The sequence below is a fragment of the Notamacropus eugenii genome, chromosome 6, assembly GCF_028372415.1.
Source record: "Notamacropus eugenii isolate mMacEug1 chromosome 6, mMacEug1.pri_v2, whole genome shotgun sequence".
Classification (NCBI taxonomy): Eukaryota; Metazoa; Chordata; class Mammalia; order Diprotodontia; family Macropodidae; genus Notamacropus; species Notamacropus eugenii.
In genome coordinates, this window is record NC_092877.1 from 329,185,839 (window position 1) to 329,201,642 (window position 15,804).

The following is a 15,804-nucleotide window of genomic DNA, read 5'->3' on the forward strand; positions in this document are numbered from 1 at the left end:
AAAGTTACAGCTAGTATCTGAGACAAGATCTGAACCCGTGTCTTCCTGAATCTAAGTCCAGTCCTCTATCTGCTGTGTCAACCGGGATAATAAGAATGTATTTGCCAGGTATCTTGCAAATCTAGCCAAAAAAGGCTTTAAAGAAAAAAGGACAAGAGTGTGAGGAGAAACATATTTGCTGGTGCACATCGCAAAGTTAAATACATTTGGAACCACTTCAAAGAAGGAAAGGAGCTGAGACACCTAGAAATTCATAGAAGACAAAAGGAGCAAGGAGTAAAACCCATGTCCATCAAGCCAACGTAACAGAAGTTCTTGGTTCATAACTCGACCAAGGCTCTGGATGATACATAGAAACAAAATGGGATAAAAATAGGGAGGAGAAGTGTGCAGCACTTCATACTGTGAACACAGAATTCATGGAGCCAGAGAGGAAGCATGTGGAAGAGGGAAAGGACAAAGGAGGACTAGAGGTGTTTTTACCCCATCTCCTAGAGAGAAGGCATTTGACAAACAGATCAGAACCTGGGAAGGATGACTAGGAAGGTGGAGTCACAGCGAGAGACTTCAATTAGCCATTCATCTGCTAGAGCTTGCTCTCTGCTGAAAACAGACCAGATAATAAACCCATAACTTGGTTTAGTGATAATGTTGTCCTTGAAAAAATTATTTTCTCAATCTGATTCTCACTAACAGGGGAACTGGTTGCTGGGGTAGAAATGATTAAAAATCTTGTGTGGAAGTGACCAATCCTTGAATTTGTGATAGAGCAGAGGAAAACTGGGTACAGGTTGACCTGTATTCTAGTTTTGGGGAAAGCTGGTTTTAGTGGATGGATCCAGAGAAGACAGGTAGGATCCCGTAGACTAAAACATGCCTCAGGAAAAATCAGCCCAGGACACACAGGAAATGTTCAAGAAAGAAATTCCAAAGGCACAAGGGAAAACAATTCTAACCAGGAGGAAAAATGGATTTTGTCTGAAGAAATTACTGTGGAAGTGCAGGAATCAGTCAACCTATTCTTTTTTTTCCTTTTCCTTTTTCTTTTTTTTTGGAGGAAGACAACTGGGGTTAAGTGACTTGCCCAGGGTCACACAGCTGGTAAGTATCTAAGGCTGGATTTGAACTCAAGTCCTCCTGACTCCAGGGTCAATGCTTTATCCACTGCCCTGTGCTAACCATTTCTTTAAAGACAAGGTAACAAAAGATGAGTCTAACTGCATGGTATGGTCCTGTAAAAGAAAAAAACAAACTAGTGTTGGGAATGCTAAAGTTCAGTTTCTATTGAGGTTAATGGGAGAAAAAAGAACATTCAAAAAGGGGATAGGATGGACAGGAAGAGGACTCCTTTTCTGGGAACCTTTCTTCAGAAAATGAGAATGACCTTTACACCAGAAATAACAGAAGCAAAATGTCTGAGGTGGCCTATCAACCCCAAGGTAAGAGGAAAGACAGCACTCTGAGCTGTCCATGATTGGGACTGTGGGGTTGTTGCATGAAGATGGAATAGATTTGTCTAGTGTGGTGCCAGAGGGCTGAACCAAAAGCACCAGTTACAAGTTGCCAAGAGGCCACTGTAAACTTGATGTCAGAAAAAAAGTTCCTGGTAATTTCCCACTCTCTAAAAATGGGATGGCTGTGTCTCAGTAAGCAATGAATTCCTTCTTCTTGGAAGCCTTCAACAAGAGACTGCATGACCACTTGCTGAGTATATAATGTGGAGACTTCCTTTGTGAAGCAGTTGGGCTAAATGGCCACTGAGGTCCCTTCCAATGCTCACATTCCATGCTTCTGTGAAAATATGTATTTATTTTTAAAAAATTATTATAGTCTTCAACTTACCAATCTGAAATCCATGATCGCCTTGGCCATTAATTTTCCTAAAAAGCGAAACTTCATCTTAACCTTAGCAATATGCGCTGGTTTGGCTGTTCTGCCAAAGGGAAGTGCAAATAGGCCTTGGAGGTTTTGAATATACTTGGTCCCTTCTTGGCTTCCTGTAACAACAAATAAATACTGATAACTCATTATGCTCTTGACAAACTAACAGTCTCAAACTATCAAAATGAACTCCATTTTTGTTTTACTTGTTACAGTCCCTAAATGAAGCACACAAAACATGGAAAGGAAGAAATCCTCTAGTCCAAGCCCTACTTTGCAGAGACTGACTTCAGGTAAGGAAGCACACGACGCTACTTGAAACACAGAAATAATGAACTGGGAAGCTGTTTGAGCTGTTGTCTATGGAGCATTTGATTTTGCCCCAAATCACCTTTTGGATTAGTAAGAGTTACTTCTTCGCCTCTCCAGAGGCCTAAGTCAGCTCTCTGTAGTTCCTGAGATACAAGTGCATAAAATTCCAGTGTAGGCCCAAGACCTGTACCAACCTAATGAAGGGGAGAAAAGAGAACCATTTTAGAATTTATGCAGACTCTATCTTCCAGTCAATTCACCACAGGTGTGGTCCAAAGCAGCCATACAACAGGCAGTATTACGCCATTTTCCATTGTCCTTTATGTAATAACTGCTTCATTTCTGGAGGGAAGAGGAGGAAACCAAAGATACTAGGATCACGATATATGTGAAAAGAAAATAGGACCCTAACACCTGGGTTTGAAATATGATCCTTTAAAATGAGAAGATGGACATGGGGAACTCCAAGGTCTCATCCTATGCCTCTTCAGCAGACTACTACCTTGACAACACATGAGCCAATGGATTATCCTAATCTAATCTAGCTGCAAAGACCTGGCTATGTCTTGAAGCTGTCATGTTCTTGTTTTAAATCAAACCTAAGGTTGAGGTAAAGCAGTCTTTAAAACTGATTAGATGAAAAGTTCTTCTTTCTACATTTGCAAGTAGGAAGGGATCTCAGAAATCATCTTGTGTTGAAAATAAGGATATTAGATTTAGTGCTGGAAAAGATGGCATCATCTTATCAACCTCCTTTATTTGTAAATGAAATTGAGACTCAGAGCATTAAGTAACTTGTCCAGTATCTAGGACCACTCTATTCATTCAGCTACTTTATAGAGGACGATGAACACCAGAATGGTGTTATTCTCTCAACTATAAGATAGTATGTTTTGTTTTTAGTAAGACAATACTATCTAAAACTTAACCAGCTGCACTTTCCTCTAAGAAAAAGAAAATGCTATATTAATATCTGCTGTCCACCAGAGGCAGGAGTATAAATGAATAAGTGTGCTTTTACTCAGTGAACAAAACAAGGTCATAGAGTTTCCCACAAAAGCCACATCAAATCCACTGTGAATCTTACTTTTAAATGCTCAAAACTAATAAAAGTAAAACAACTCTGATGTACCACCTCAAACTCATGAGATTGGCAAAAATGACAAAAAACAAAAAATGCTGGAGGGCCTGTGGGAAAACAGGTTTTTCACTGTGCTTTTGGTGGAGCTGAGAAGTGGCCCAGCCATTCTGGAGAGCAATCTGAAATTACACTCTAAAAGCAACTGTGCACACCCTCTGACCCAGCAACACCACTGCTTGGTCTGTACCTCCAAGAGATCAAAGAAACAGGAAATAGGCCCAAATGTTTAAGACTTTTTAATAGCAGTTCTATTTTGTGGTAGCAAGGAACTGGAAACTAAGGGGATGTCCATCAACTAGGGAATGGCTGACCAAGTGGTGGTATGTGATTGTGATGAAATATAAGGAGTATTCTTATTTTTCTATTGTATTCCCAACTCTTGGCACATATTAAGTCCCTAACAAATGCTTTTCCTTTCTGAAAAGAACTTCATAGAATTTTCCCACTCCAAAGAGTAATAGGAGTGTTCCATGAATGTGTTCAAAGAAGTTTTATCAAGCAATTGGTTCACAAATAATGGAAAAGATACTTACTTCATTCTCATACTGAATTTCCAACATGGCCCTGGAGCTGCCAAGATCCTGCATCACAGACTCTGCCTGTTTCAAAAGCTCTTCTCTATTCACAGTTCGCTGGGAAGAAGAGTTTATTAGAAAAAATGAGATATTCATTAAGTGATATATCAGAAACAAAACTGCAGCTGAGATTCCAAGTACAACAAATTGCAACAATATCATTTTGATTAGAATAAAAAGTGGCTAATCCATTATTATCATACAATGGCTGATGGCAAAAATTCAAATTTTTCAATTCTTTTAGAACTGTTTACTCATGTTCTGTGACCACTTTTTCTATGGGACAACAGGTTTTGGTTTTATCTATTTCTGAGAGTTATTTGGGACACCAAACTCTTATCTGAGAAATGTAATATCAACACCTTTCCTCCAGGCAATCACTTTCTTTTTTGCCCTGGATGCACTGCTTTTGCTTGTGCAAGTTATTTCAATTTCACGTAATAAGAATTCTTGGTTTTATCTTTTGTAATTGTTTCTATCTCTTGTTTGGTTAAAAATTCATCCTCCTACTCACTCATAGCTAAGAAAAGGTAAATGATTCTTTTCCAAATTGCTTACATGATGATTTTTAACATTCAGGGCACATATCCATTTTGAATTTATTGTGAAAAATGGTATAATATGTTGGTCCAGGCTAAAACTCTGCCAATTGCTTTCCAGTTTTCCCAGTCAGGAGTTTTTGTTTTTTTATCAAATAGGGAGTATTTTCCCTAAAATATTTATGTTATTGGAGGTCTGTTTTTTCTAATTCTTTTCAATCTAGCCTTGTTCCATTAACATACTTTCTGAGTTACTAGACAGCATGAAAGGGTTTTTAAAACTGCTGATTTTTAATGCAGTCTGAGGTCAGATCATTATTTCTCTTGAAATTCTAGATCTCTTTGTCCTCCAAATGAAGTTTATCATTCCTTTATCTACCTCTAAAATACCCTTTTTGTAAAATGTAAATGAACTTTGGTAGTATTCTCATTTCTCCTACGACGGCAGGGCTCTGGGCCATGAGCACTGGACATTATTATTGTTATTTAACTTATTCCTCATTTTTTAACCCAAGCCTACACGTAAGTATTGAGAATACTTTAGTAGAATGACTTCCAAAAATTTTACGCATTTTGTAGTTCTTTCGAATGGAATTTTCCTTTCTATTATTGCCTACTAGATTTATATAGAAATATTATTTATTTTTCTATGTTTATTTTGTAGTCCTGCAACCCTCCTGAAGTTATTAGTTGTCATATTTTCTGTGCTATTTCCCAGAATTATCTAAGCAAACCATCATGTCATCAACCAAAAGGATAGTTGTTTCTTTTCTTTATGCCCTTTTCTGCTAGTGCTGGCATCTTTAGAACTATCTCAAAAAATACTGGGGAGATGGGGCATCCTTGCTTTATCCCTCTATTTACTGGGAAAGCTTCTACTATAATCCCATTAACATATGTTGCTTACTTTTGGTTTGAGATTTTTTTTTTTTTAATGATATTAAACAAAGTTCTCACAATCTGGAAGGGGAAAAGGGAAAATGTACTGGGGGATGTCTAGGGGATATAAAAATATCACTAAAAAAAAGTCTATTAAAGGAAAAACTCTAAATCTTCTCAAAAATAATAATCATGTCAGACACAAGCATAATTGACAGGTAATCCTTACACCCAAGGCAACTTGGGAATGCAGTTCAATGAACTATCTCTCTAGGTGCAACTGCTCCTAGGGATAAGGTGAAAGTACTGGGCACAGCTGAGATAGGTAAACTATATTAGTTGATAAAAAATTACAAAACCTTTTAATACTTTTGTTAGCTCTGTTCTTTTTAGATCTCTTTACATACACTCGTATTCAACTAACTATATAGTCAATCTACAACATATATTTACATATTATATAATTACACATAATTATATAATATATATTTACATATTAACCTATATAATATCAGGGATATAGGGAAATGTCACATTTCCCAATAAAGCATTCGTTACTACTTATGTATTAATGAATAAAAAAGCATTTATTAATGAGCGTTTAAAAAGTAAAAAGCATTGTTCAAGGTGCAAACTAGGGAAAGAAAAATAATTCTTTGTCCTCAAGGATCTCATTAAGACAACATATAGAAAAAGTTTCAATTACAAGTCAAGATATAAAGGGCACAGCAAAATAAGCAGATAGCAATGAATCTTTTTTAAGGTTACTTTTACTGGTAAAACCACTATTCTCCCTGATGTTGAACCATTTGACAGCACCAAGGTCTTGGATGCCACAGATGAATTTTTTAAAGTAGTTCTGGCAGCTAAGGAGGGCTGAAAGAAGCACCTGCCATGTAATACTGCTGAAAGATTCTGGCTATGAGGGTCAGGCTGGAAGACACTGCTACCCCCAGAATCCTTGGGCTTAGAAGCCTGGGCTACTTCTATTACTGTCTGGGGTAAGATGGTCATCATCAAGGTGTTATCAATGATTCATCTGAAACACCAATGATGTCCCCTATCTCTCCTTCAGGTGTCTGTTTTAGCTAGGCTATCTTATCTATCCCAATGTGGTCAGTGAGCAGGGGGGAAATGGCATGATTTCAGTTCATTGATGTTTACTTCTCATTAACTGCTTCATTTTATATTCCATTTCTTTTTTAAGCTCAAGCAACATTTGTTCCTTCCTGACACTCATGAGGATTGCTGAGTGTCAAATGAATGAGAGGGTACTGGTGTTCATGACTTGAGGTGAGCCTGTGTGGAAGGGGACATGATAGAAAAGGTTCAGATGTGTCAGAAGTGGGTCTAGAATGACTAAGTTTAAATTGAGCATGTACAGAAAGCAGAGGTAGGAAACAGTACACGATGAAGTGAGGCAAGACAGAGTAGAGTCAAGTAGTACGAGGGCTTGAAGTCCATCAAGAACTTGGTTGTAATTCAGAGAGTGAACAGCAGTAACACTGGCTCTGGTGGTAGAGGACGCAGGTTCAAATTTCACTTCTGGTATTTACCATCTTGGTAAAGTCAGCTAAGTCAGCTGTCAGGGATGGACGTCCAGGGATTAGATTAAATGATCTCTGGACAATGAGGGTCTGAGAGATGCTATAGGTTCAGGCAGTTCTTGGTCAATCAACCAGTCAATGAGTACTTACTAGATGCCCTTCCTGTACTGCTAGGCCACTCAACTTTGTTACAAATCATGGAATAATTTCTGCTTGGAAGGAACTTCTATTTCATTAATAGCTAGAAGCAAGCATGTGCGGCATAACCAGAGAGTGAGTAAACACAAACATATTTGCAGGGTTAACTAAAAATAAGTTTTGAAAAAAAGGAATTAACTAGCAGCTTTCAAGTGGCAAGCAGTGCCTGTGCCTTGTCTTGAAAGGACAAGGGCAGCTGAGTGAGTGCAGAGAAGGGCTGAGATGTGAAAAATGTATACAAAGCAAACCACAACTGGTGATTTTTGCTATTAATAAGCTTGAGCTTTTGCAGTAAGTCCAATTATGAAGAGATGTTAACCTCAGCAGAAAAAGGTTAGAATGTGAACTAAGTCATGATGGAGATGAACAGAAGAAAATACTGTGATGTAAAACTACTTGAGAAGTAGTACAACTTTAATGAATGAGAAAAGACCAAAACCACGTGACAAAAGATGGCAATATCACAACTGGTGACAGAAAACATCAGCAAAAAGATTTGCTTTCCTTATTTATCTGTGCCTATGTTCTCTCTAACTCAAATAACTGCCCCTCCCCAACAAAAAGTATGCAAGCTACTTGAGGACAGGAACATTTGGGTTTTTACTATTCTCCATCAAACACAGCACTTAGCACTTAAGAAAGAAATAAATCAATGGAGTCATTTAGCACAATTGGACACATTATTTTAAGTTTAAGAGAAAAACTGAAAAACTTACCTTTTTTCTATCAAGTCGAGGGGCAACTCTGCTGTCCTGAGAGTCTGACTGATTGATCTCTGGGTTGGTGTCAAGTAACCTTTGCATGGCCCGGTCTCGATCAAACGCAGTAACGTAAAAGAGCATTTGCCGAGTGTCAAATGGAAAGAAAAATGGGCTAGAAAGATGTGAGATAAAATTATTTTGTTTAGGTTTATTGAAAACACAAAGCCTACATTACCAAGTTAATCTCTGGGGAACATGAAAAACACTACTATGTAAAGACAAGAACGAAGCAAGCACATGGTTAAGTCAAGGGTAGTTTTTTTGTGTTCTCTAACTGATCACAGTGTCTCCAACACAGATATGTCTGCTGCAAAATATCTGCCGAACTGAAATGAATTTTAAGATGTCAGAAAGAAGTGATAGCTAGTTGGGTCTGGATTTTATTTTGTTCCTCTTAAAACTACTTTTGCAATGTAACCAATTTTATCTTTTCAACTCTGCTCTTAAAATAACCTTTAATAATTTTAAAATTTGAATCATTTGAATTATCTTTTAGTTTAATGAACTCCTTCAGACCAAGACACTATTTACATAATTCTTTAAACATGTGTTAAGATGTGATAAACATTTGTAGACTTGATGTATATGCGCACATATATATGTATATATATAAATGTATGTATATAGTGATAACATCTATATGGTTGCTACTATACATCAGGCACTGTGCTAAGCATTTTACAAATATCACATTTGATATACACAAAAAAGGCAGATGCTATTTTTAACTCCATTTTAGAGTTAAGGAAACTGAGACAAATAAAGGTTAGGTGGCCTGCCCTGGGTCACAAAGCTAGTAAGCATCTGAAGCTAGATTGACAAGTGCCCTATAGAGACAGATGGATGGATGGACAGATGGATGGATGGATGGACAGATGGACGGACGGATGGACAGACGGACAGATATAGATAGATAGATAGATAGATAGATAGATAGATAGATAGATAGATAGAAAGAAAGAAAGAAAGAAAGAAAGAAAGAAAGAAAGAAAGAAAGAAAGAAAGAAAGAAAGAAAGAAAGAAAGAAAGAAAGAGAGAAAGAAAGAAAGAAAGAAAGTCCACTAAATAGAGCACTGGGCTTAGAGTCTAGAAGACCAGAGTTCAAATCCAACTTCAAACATTTACTAGTGCTGTGATCCTTGGGCAAGTCACGTAACGCTGTTTGCCTCAGTTTCCTCATCTACAAAATGAGCTGGAGAAGGAAATGGCAAACCACTCCAGTATCTTTGTCAAGAAAAACCCAAATTGGGTCACAAAGGGTCAAATGTGACTGAAACAACTCAACAACAACAATAACAGCGTGTGTGTGTGTGTGTGTGTGCAGATATATTAAATTACAATTAAGTTTATTGTCATCATGATTCTGTGTTCAGTGCTGTTGCTATCTATGGATATAATTTAATTGAAAAAGTCAGGATGAGAGACTATATAAACATTTTAATGTACAGTTATGCCTATTACTTGCACTATTTGTTTGAAATGCAATCTGTCTTACAGGCTTATCCGCAGCTGGTAATCAAAATAAGCTGCTAGTTTCATTACTATAGGTTTTCCAGAAATTTAATGTTCCAATTTGTGTGATTTCATAGTATCAACTTAGCATGAGATCTACATAGGATAGACAGCCTAAAAAGAATGTTTAAAAATTAAAATACATGAGAAGTCATAAATACTCTATCTGCTGAACACTGTATTGCTACATTATATTATCTTAAATGTGCCGGCATTGTGTCCACAATAGTAGTCATTTCCTCTAAATATTTTATCCAGTCCACCTCCTAATTTTAGTGCTTAGATGGCAACATGATTTTTCAGTATGATTCTACTGAACAATAGAACATTTCATTAAGGAAAAAGCTCATTTTGGTTTTGCACTCCCAGGATCTACAATCTGACCCAAAAGTTGGCTTCTTACTGGTTTTGAGTCAATCACTGAATGTTCCTATTAAGATTTGATGCAGAAACTGGATTGCTGGTTTGAAAATGTGTTGTAAGAAATCAAAATCTGGGAAAGAAAATTGAAGTGTGATCAAATGGTCAAGGGTATGGGTTCTTACCTCAAAGACAAGAATTAGTATTTCTTATACATATATACATCTAGCACACTACAAAAGCCTTAATTCTTCTGTCACACGCACACACACACACACAAATTGTAAAAGCAAGCCAAGTCCTACCACGTTTTTCCAAGCTCAGTGAGCCATGTTGGGATGTTTCCTGTCATGATTACTAGAGGATCCTGAAGCTGCCTGTTTGCTTTTGCTGTCAGTTTACTGTTGTTAAATTCACCAGTTGGAATAATTTCCTTGCACATTGCATTCTGTAAATTTTTTAAAGGAGTGTTATTTACGAACAATAACATTTTCTGAGACATATTCCTCCCCTTTTATAACTAAGACTCTCCTTAATTTAGAATCTATCATTTACCAAAGTCATTAGTATATTTCAATATATTATACTCTTCCTAGAGTACTATGCCTAATCTAAGGGCCAGTGTTTCTGGTTTCCTCCCCTCTGTTCTTCTAACAAGTCACTTGGCTTCGTGCCTTCCTCCTCCTTATCCAATTGTCAATGAGTGTACTGAAAATATAATGAAAATATATGGGAAGTATTATTCTAATACAAATTAAGAGCCAGACCAATACTTTGGCAACAAGGTTCAAAAAGTTGTCACAATTATCATGCTATTTCATTAAAATAAAAACACCATTGAATTCAAATCAGTACATTCAAATTCCATTTAAAAATAAATGAATAATACTGAGATTAGCATTTTATTTCTGCTCAAATAATATTTGACCAAAAGGTGCATAAAACTTCAAAAAACAAATACTAAGAAAGAAAGGGCATCTGTGTAGTCAAATTTAGCCAAGTGCATTATATATATTGTCTTAAGGGAGATACTATGCTTATTATCACATTCCTTCTCCTTCCTCCCCAATTCTGCAGATGCTAAGGGCTTTGGGGAAGTTAGGAGACTTGTCTAAGGTTACAAAGTAAGTGGCAAACATGAGGTTTTTGTTCCTTTCGTTTTTATAAATTCTGAACTTACCATGAAACACAACAGGCATTTCTATATATTTAAGAGTAAAAGGTAAAAGTGTAGAGGATTACAAGAAACTGCTGGTCTCTGTTTTGTATGGCCTGCTTTTCTATTAAAATATAAAACAAAGTCAATAATTTAACTTTACAAGTTCTGCTTTGATTTTTTCAATACTTCTTCCTATTTTCTTCTGTGCATTAGGAAAAAGTGTTTCAAATGATAGTGGTCATGTCTTTCTCAAGGATGGAGTCTGAAGCCAGGACTCTGATTTAGAGTTTCTCCCATTAAAGACATATAAAAAAATTTCATACTCTGACTTAATTTTGTGACTTGACAGTTCTTAGCAAGAACATTCTTAAGCTGAGTTGCAAAGTTTAAGTAAGATCATGGGCCAGAAGAAAGAGAGGAATAAAATGATTGAGGTCATATTCCACGAGATAAATATTTTATTCTACAGAGTCAATTTCTGTTTCTACACCAAATGAGTCTGCATTATTCATCAAGATTACTCACATCGTACAAATAATACCAATAACGACTGATGGCATGTAAAACTCTTAAAAGAAGGATCACATCTAATGAAGGGTCTTCAAAAGTTATATTTTCAGGTGGGGAAGATATGAGGTAAACTTCTAAAGGATTTGATACTGATGGGCACACTCCATCTAAAGAAAGAAAAAGCAAAGTCAAAGTATTATAGGCAAGCCAGTAGAGCCAATATAATTTATCATTCAATACAACAGCTACTGTGAATCTAAAGAATTTCCCTAGTTACTTGTTGATTATGCATGGCAAGACTCTGAATGCATCCCCAGTAAGTGTCATCTGTTTTTTAGAGGAGTTCATCTGCCAGTGGGTGATGAATAAATACTATGTATTAAGGAGAATAGAGGTTACCATCTCAGTAAATAAAAATGCCTACACCAACAATATGATGAATCCTTCAAATACTGAATTAAGTATTAATGGTAATGAAAGACAAAAAAGGACATGGATCTTACGAAATCTACATAATATGGCCAAAACTAAGGAAATAGTTTCAACTTAACTTCACGTTACTTCTAAAGAATGAATTTTTTCCTCTCCTGGAATCTCTTGACTAGCAAAAGGCATCAAGGAATAAGAAATGCATTGAAACGTACAAACAAACCTCATAGCTAACCATCTAGTGAGAGTAAGCCCAAAAACTTCATATGATGATAGTTGAAGTGATGTACCTGAAGGACTCACCAACATGATACTAAGTAATTACATAACCAGAGCAAACATTTTAAACTTAATTAATTTGTGAGTCTCACTCATTTTTAAGCTCGAGAAGTAGAACTGATGGTTAATAGACTATGACAAAGTTAACGAACTTTGTATAACCTGAAGCTTAGTTTCAGATGGGGCTACTGTGTTTAGTATTAAAAACGAAAAATTTTGAAAAAAGTGTGTTTAGTATGAAAATGCAATCCTAGCCATCTTAGAAAAAAACTAGGAGAAAATCAGAGTTTCAAGTATGACTATCTGCAGGTTAATGCAGAGACAACAGGTGATGAAAGGAAGACATGAATATATGAAGAGAGAAAAACCTGGGAAGATTTTCCATAACTCCAATGCAAACTGAAGCCAGCCAAACCAGGTAGTTTTAAAGTACACATGATGACTAAAATAATGCAGGGGAGAAAACAAAAATGAAACTAAGGGCTATGTAATTAAAATAACCAAGTTTAGCCACAAAAAAAGGGAAAATGGATTTCTCTTCCCCTCTGCAGAGGTGGGAGCTCTGGCAAAGAACATTTGGGAGGGAAGGGGTGGGGAATGGATGAGGATAAATTTGGAAATCAAGGTGAAGTAAAAAAGCAAAAGATATTAATTTTTTAAAAAGACTCCTGCTTCCACAAGGGCAGATCTCCAAAGAACAATCTTACTTCCAAAGAAGTAAATGGTAGCAAAGGATTACCTTCACACACAAAAATTACTTAAAAACATGTTTCACAGGTTCAGTAACAGAAAGTTTTCAAGACAGACTGGATCCTTATCACCAGCCCCTCACACAATGCCTCACATCCAAACAGTACTAAATGTTTACTGAATATGGTCTGAAGAATCTCTCCATTAAGAGATGTTCTTACCCAACATAAAGAGAATATCAGACTTTCAAGTTTCAATGATTTTAGTTTTAAAAGGTTTCAATGTCAGGGTTAAGGCAGCAGAAAGTTTAAATGTATTTCATTCAATTTCTTCCCACTAAAACAAAAAATATTTTGATATTTGTAAATACTTTTTTAAAATGATAAACCCAGTAAGATGATGCCATGAGATAACAGTTTCTAATCATTGCTTTCTAGAAAACATACCGTGCCACAATTCATCGTGCTTTTTTGCATTTCGAGGTGAAGTTTTTGTTGGAGCTGTTTGGGCCCTTCCCCTTTTACCACCAACAGAATCTTTGCTACCATCTTCATCTTCTCTTACAGGTTTATACCTAAAAGGATGACAGAAAAGCACCCAATATATATTTTAAAAAATGAGAATTCAATGAATTTAATAAGTAAAATGTAATAACTAAGTAAGTTTAACTCGTACAGATGCTCAAAATTAAACTTTAAATGATTAATTTTTTAAAACTGTGGTGTCATCTAGAACAGGCTACAGGGTAAGAATAATTTTCTACCTACATAATAAAGCTATCCTACTGATATCTCTAGTTAGCAGAACTGATTCTCCACAGTAGCTAGGACAATGGGATTTCCCTATCCACACTGACTCTTCATCAATCGAACCTGAAAATATCTATAAACAAGAAAGTGCTACTGTATCTCTGCCTCCTTCTAAAATCTGAAGCAGCAACTTATTTCCTAAGTGACCTTCACAGATGAGCAATACTTTTATATATATATATATATTTTTATATATATATAATATATTAAGACATTATTTATTGTATATTACACATGATTTCTTTATAACTGACAAAAAAAGGGAAGGTTAAAAAAAGTGAAGTGGGTTCAGTTTGCCAGCAATGGTCTTACAGTTCTGTCTCCTATATCCCACTATAACCTGGCCTTTTGGGCAGAGGCATGGGAAAGAAAAGTTTCAAGAGAAAGTGAAATTTTTAAAATTCAAGTTATCTTTTATTACTTTTCAATTGTTTTATAAAACAACTGTTTTGTACAATATAAATTGCATATTCATTTTATTTGAAAAGATGGGCCTTATCAATACCTTCTGTGTTGCTTATAAATTGGCACCATTACAGAACAACAGGCAAGATAAAAAAAATTTTTAAATGGCAAGAGAATGACAAAATAAATCTGTTTTAACACTCTTTATAACTAAAGCATCAAGAAAATATAACAAAGGAACCCTACCATATCGTGTGAGTCTTTGTCCAAATACCAGCTCTTCCTAATGGATTGCTTTCATCATCTGTAGATTCCCTCTCCTCTTCCGCCTGTATACTGAACTGTCTAACTGCCTGATACACAGTCATATTATATGGCAGTAAATGATCTCCAATGTAGAACTGCAATCTGTGTCTTACATTTCCCGAATTTAAGAACTGAGCTGCCTAAAAAAAGAAAAGCAAAAAAAAAAGTTTAATTCATACTTCCTTTACTTTTCCCTACAAAAACTCAATATGAATAGAACTTTACCAAAGACTCATCTATTTCTTCATCTGAACCATCATCGTCACTGTCTTCGTCATCTTCTCTTACTCTGCCATAGCCTAAAGACAGAAGAGTTCATCTTAATACTATTTGCTATTGTAATCAAAGAGTTCTCAGATTTATTGCTTAGGAGCAATTTGCCCCTATAAAACATCAAAATATTAAATTGTGCATCTTCACAGATGGCTCCTGAGAACCAGTAAGAATAAAAATTTTCTATTCAGTAATGTTATTGACAAAGAGCAATAAAATCTAACATATTTTCTTTGTTCTCTACTACAAAGTTACAGGTATTAGTTCAGGAGACTTTTGGACATGAAGTTGGATGATAGATATTATTATATAATTGTTAGCTAGAAAAATTTGAGATTAGACTCTCTGGCTTACTAGCAAAATATAGCTTACCAGTATGGAATGTAAATTTCCACAGTGGCTTAGACAAAAAGCAATCACTTCCTTTTTTTTTTTTTTAAAGAACACATCATATTTTATACCAATCAGATCAAAAATGCCGTAAACACTTTAGGATGATTCTTTAGGTGTAATTCCATTTGTTTTTGTAAAAGATTTACTATGATTACAAACAAAATATAAATGAGCAAAATGTTAATATTTTTTGAAAGGGTTTTGAAAGGCAACTAGAATGAGCTGATGGTTTTGGGTTTTGTTAAAATGAACTTAAGAAACGGAACGCTAAATTTAACGAAATCCACAGGGCATGAGGGCAAGAATGTACTATTTCAATTCTTCTTGCAAAGCAAATTCTTCAGTGCTGATTATTCTTTAATAACAAAGATAAACATAGACAAGTTTCCTTGGCTCAGCTAATGCATGAGAGACAAAAACGTTGATGATCAGTACAAAGAAATAAAAGAAATCCTCCTCCTCCAAATCAATATGCAGACATCTAGATGTGGAGAAGTACCTCTGACTACAAGGTATCTTTCAATGGCTTGCACCAGTGCCAGCGGGTCTATCTTCACAGGTCCACCCTTCCATTGTTTCACATTTGCACAGTCGGGATGTCTTTGTAGTTGGCATTTTAACTGGTGTGTGTTGAAAAATTTTAAAGCTTGTGATCCTCTGTTGAGAGAAAAACTCAAGATAATTTATGAAAAAAGTTGCTACAATTATTCTATTACTTGTCATCCTAAAAATAACATACATAAATGCAAATATGGCAAGGAAGGAGTTCATGCAAATTGATCTCTCATCTCACAATACATATAAATTGGGAAAACATTTTCTCTTTAAACCAACAATGTCTTCAAA

The 15,804-nt window shown here is 35.7% G+C and overlaps 1 protein-coding gene across 23 annotated transcripts in view; it reads right to left on the reverse strand.

The window, feature by feature from the left end:
• The window catches only part of TRIP12 (thyroid hormone receptor interactor 12), a 184,037-nt gene that overhangs the window by 13,556 nt on the left and 154,677 nt on the right, over positions 1 to 15,804 (reverse strand). For 20 of the 23 annotated variants that reach the window (XM_072618091.1, XM_072618104.1, XM_072618087.1 and 17 more), the window contains 10 exons: positions 15,458 to 15,630; positions 14,518 to 14,591; positions 14,233 to 14,432; positions 13,219 to 13,346; positions 11,390 to 11,541; positions 10,011 to 10,153; positions 7,789 to 7,945; positions 3,868 to 3,966; positions 2,273 to 2,387; positions 1,843 to 1,997 (listed from right to left, as the gene is read on the reverse strand). In XM_072618091.1, the coding sequence (XP_072474192.1) occupies positions 1,843 to 1,997; positions 2,273 to 2,387; positions 3,868 to 3,966; positions 7,789 to 7,945; positions 10,011 to 10,153; positions 11,390 to 11,541; positions 13,219 to 13,346; positions 14,233 to 14,432; positions 14,518 to 14,591; positions 15,458 to 15,630 (1,396 nt within the window). The remainder of the gene's footprint in view (positions 1 to 1,842; positions 1,998 to 2,272; positions 2,388 to 3,867; positions 3,967 to 7,788; positions 7,946 to 10,010; positions 10,154 to 11,389; positions 11,542 to 13,218; positions 13,347 to 14,232; positions 14,433 to 14,517; positions 14,592 to 15,457; positions 15,631 to 15,804) is intronic. The other 3 variants (XM_072618098.1, XM_072618097.1, XM_072618110.1) reach the window with 1 other exon arrangement.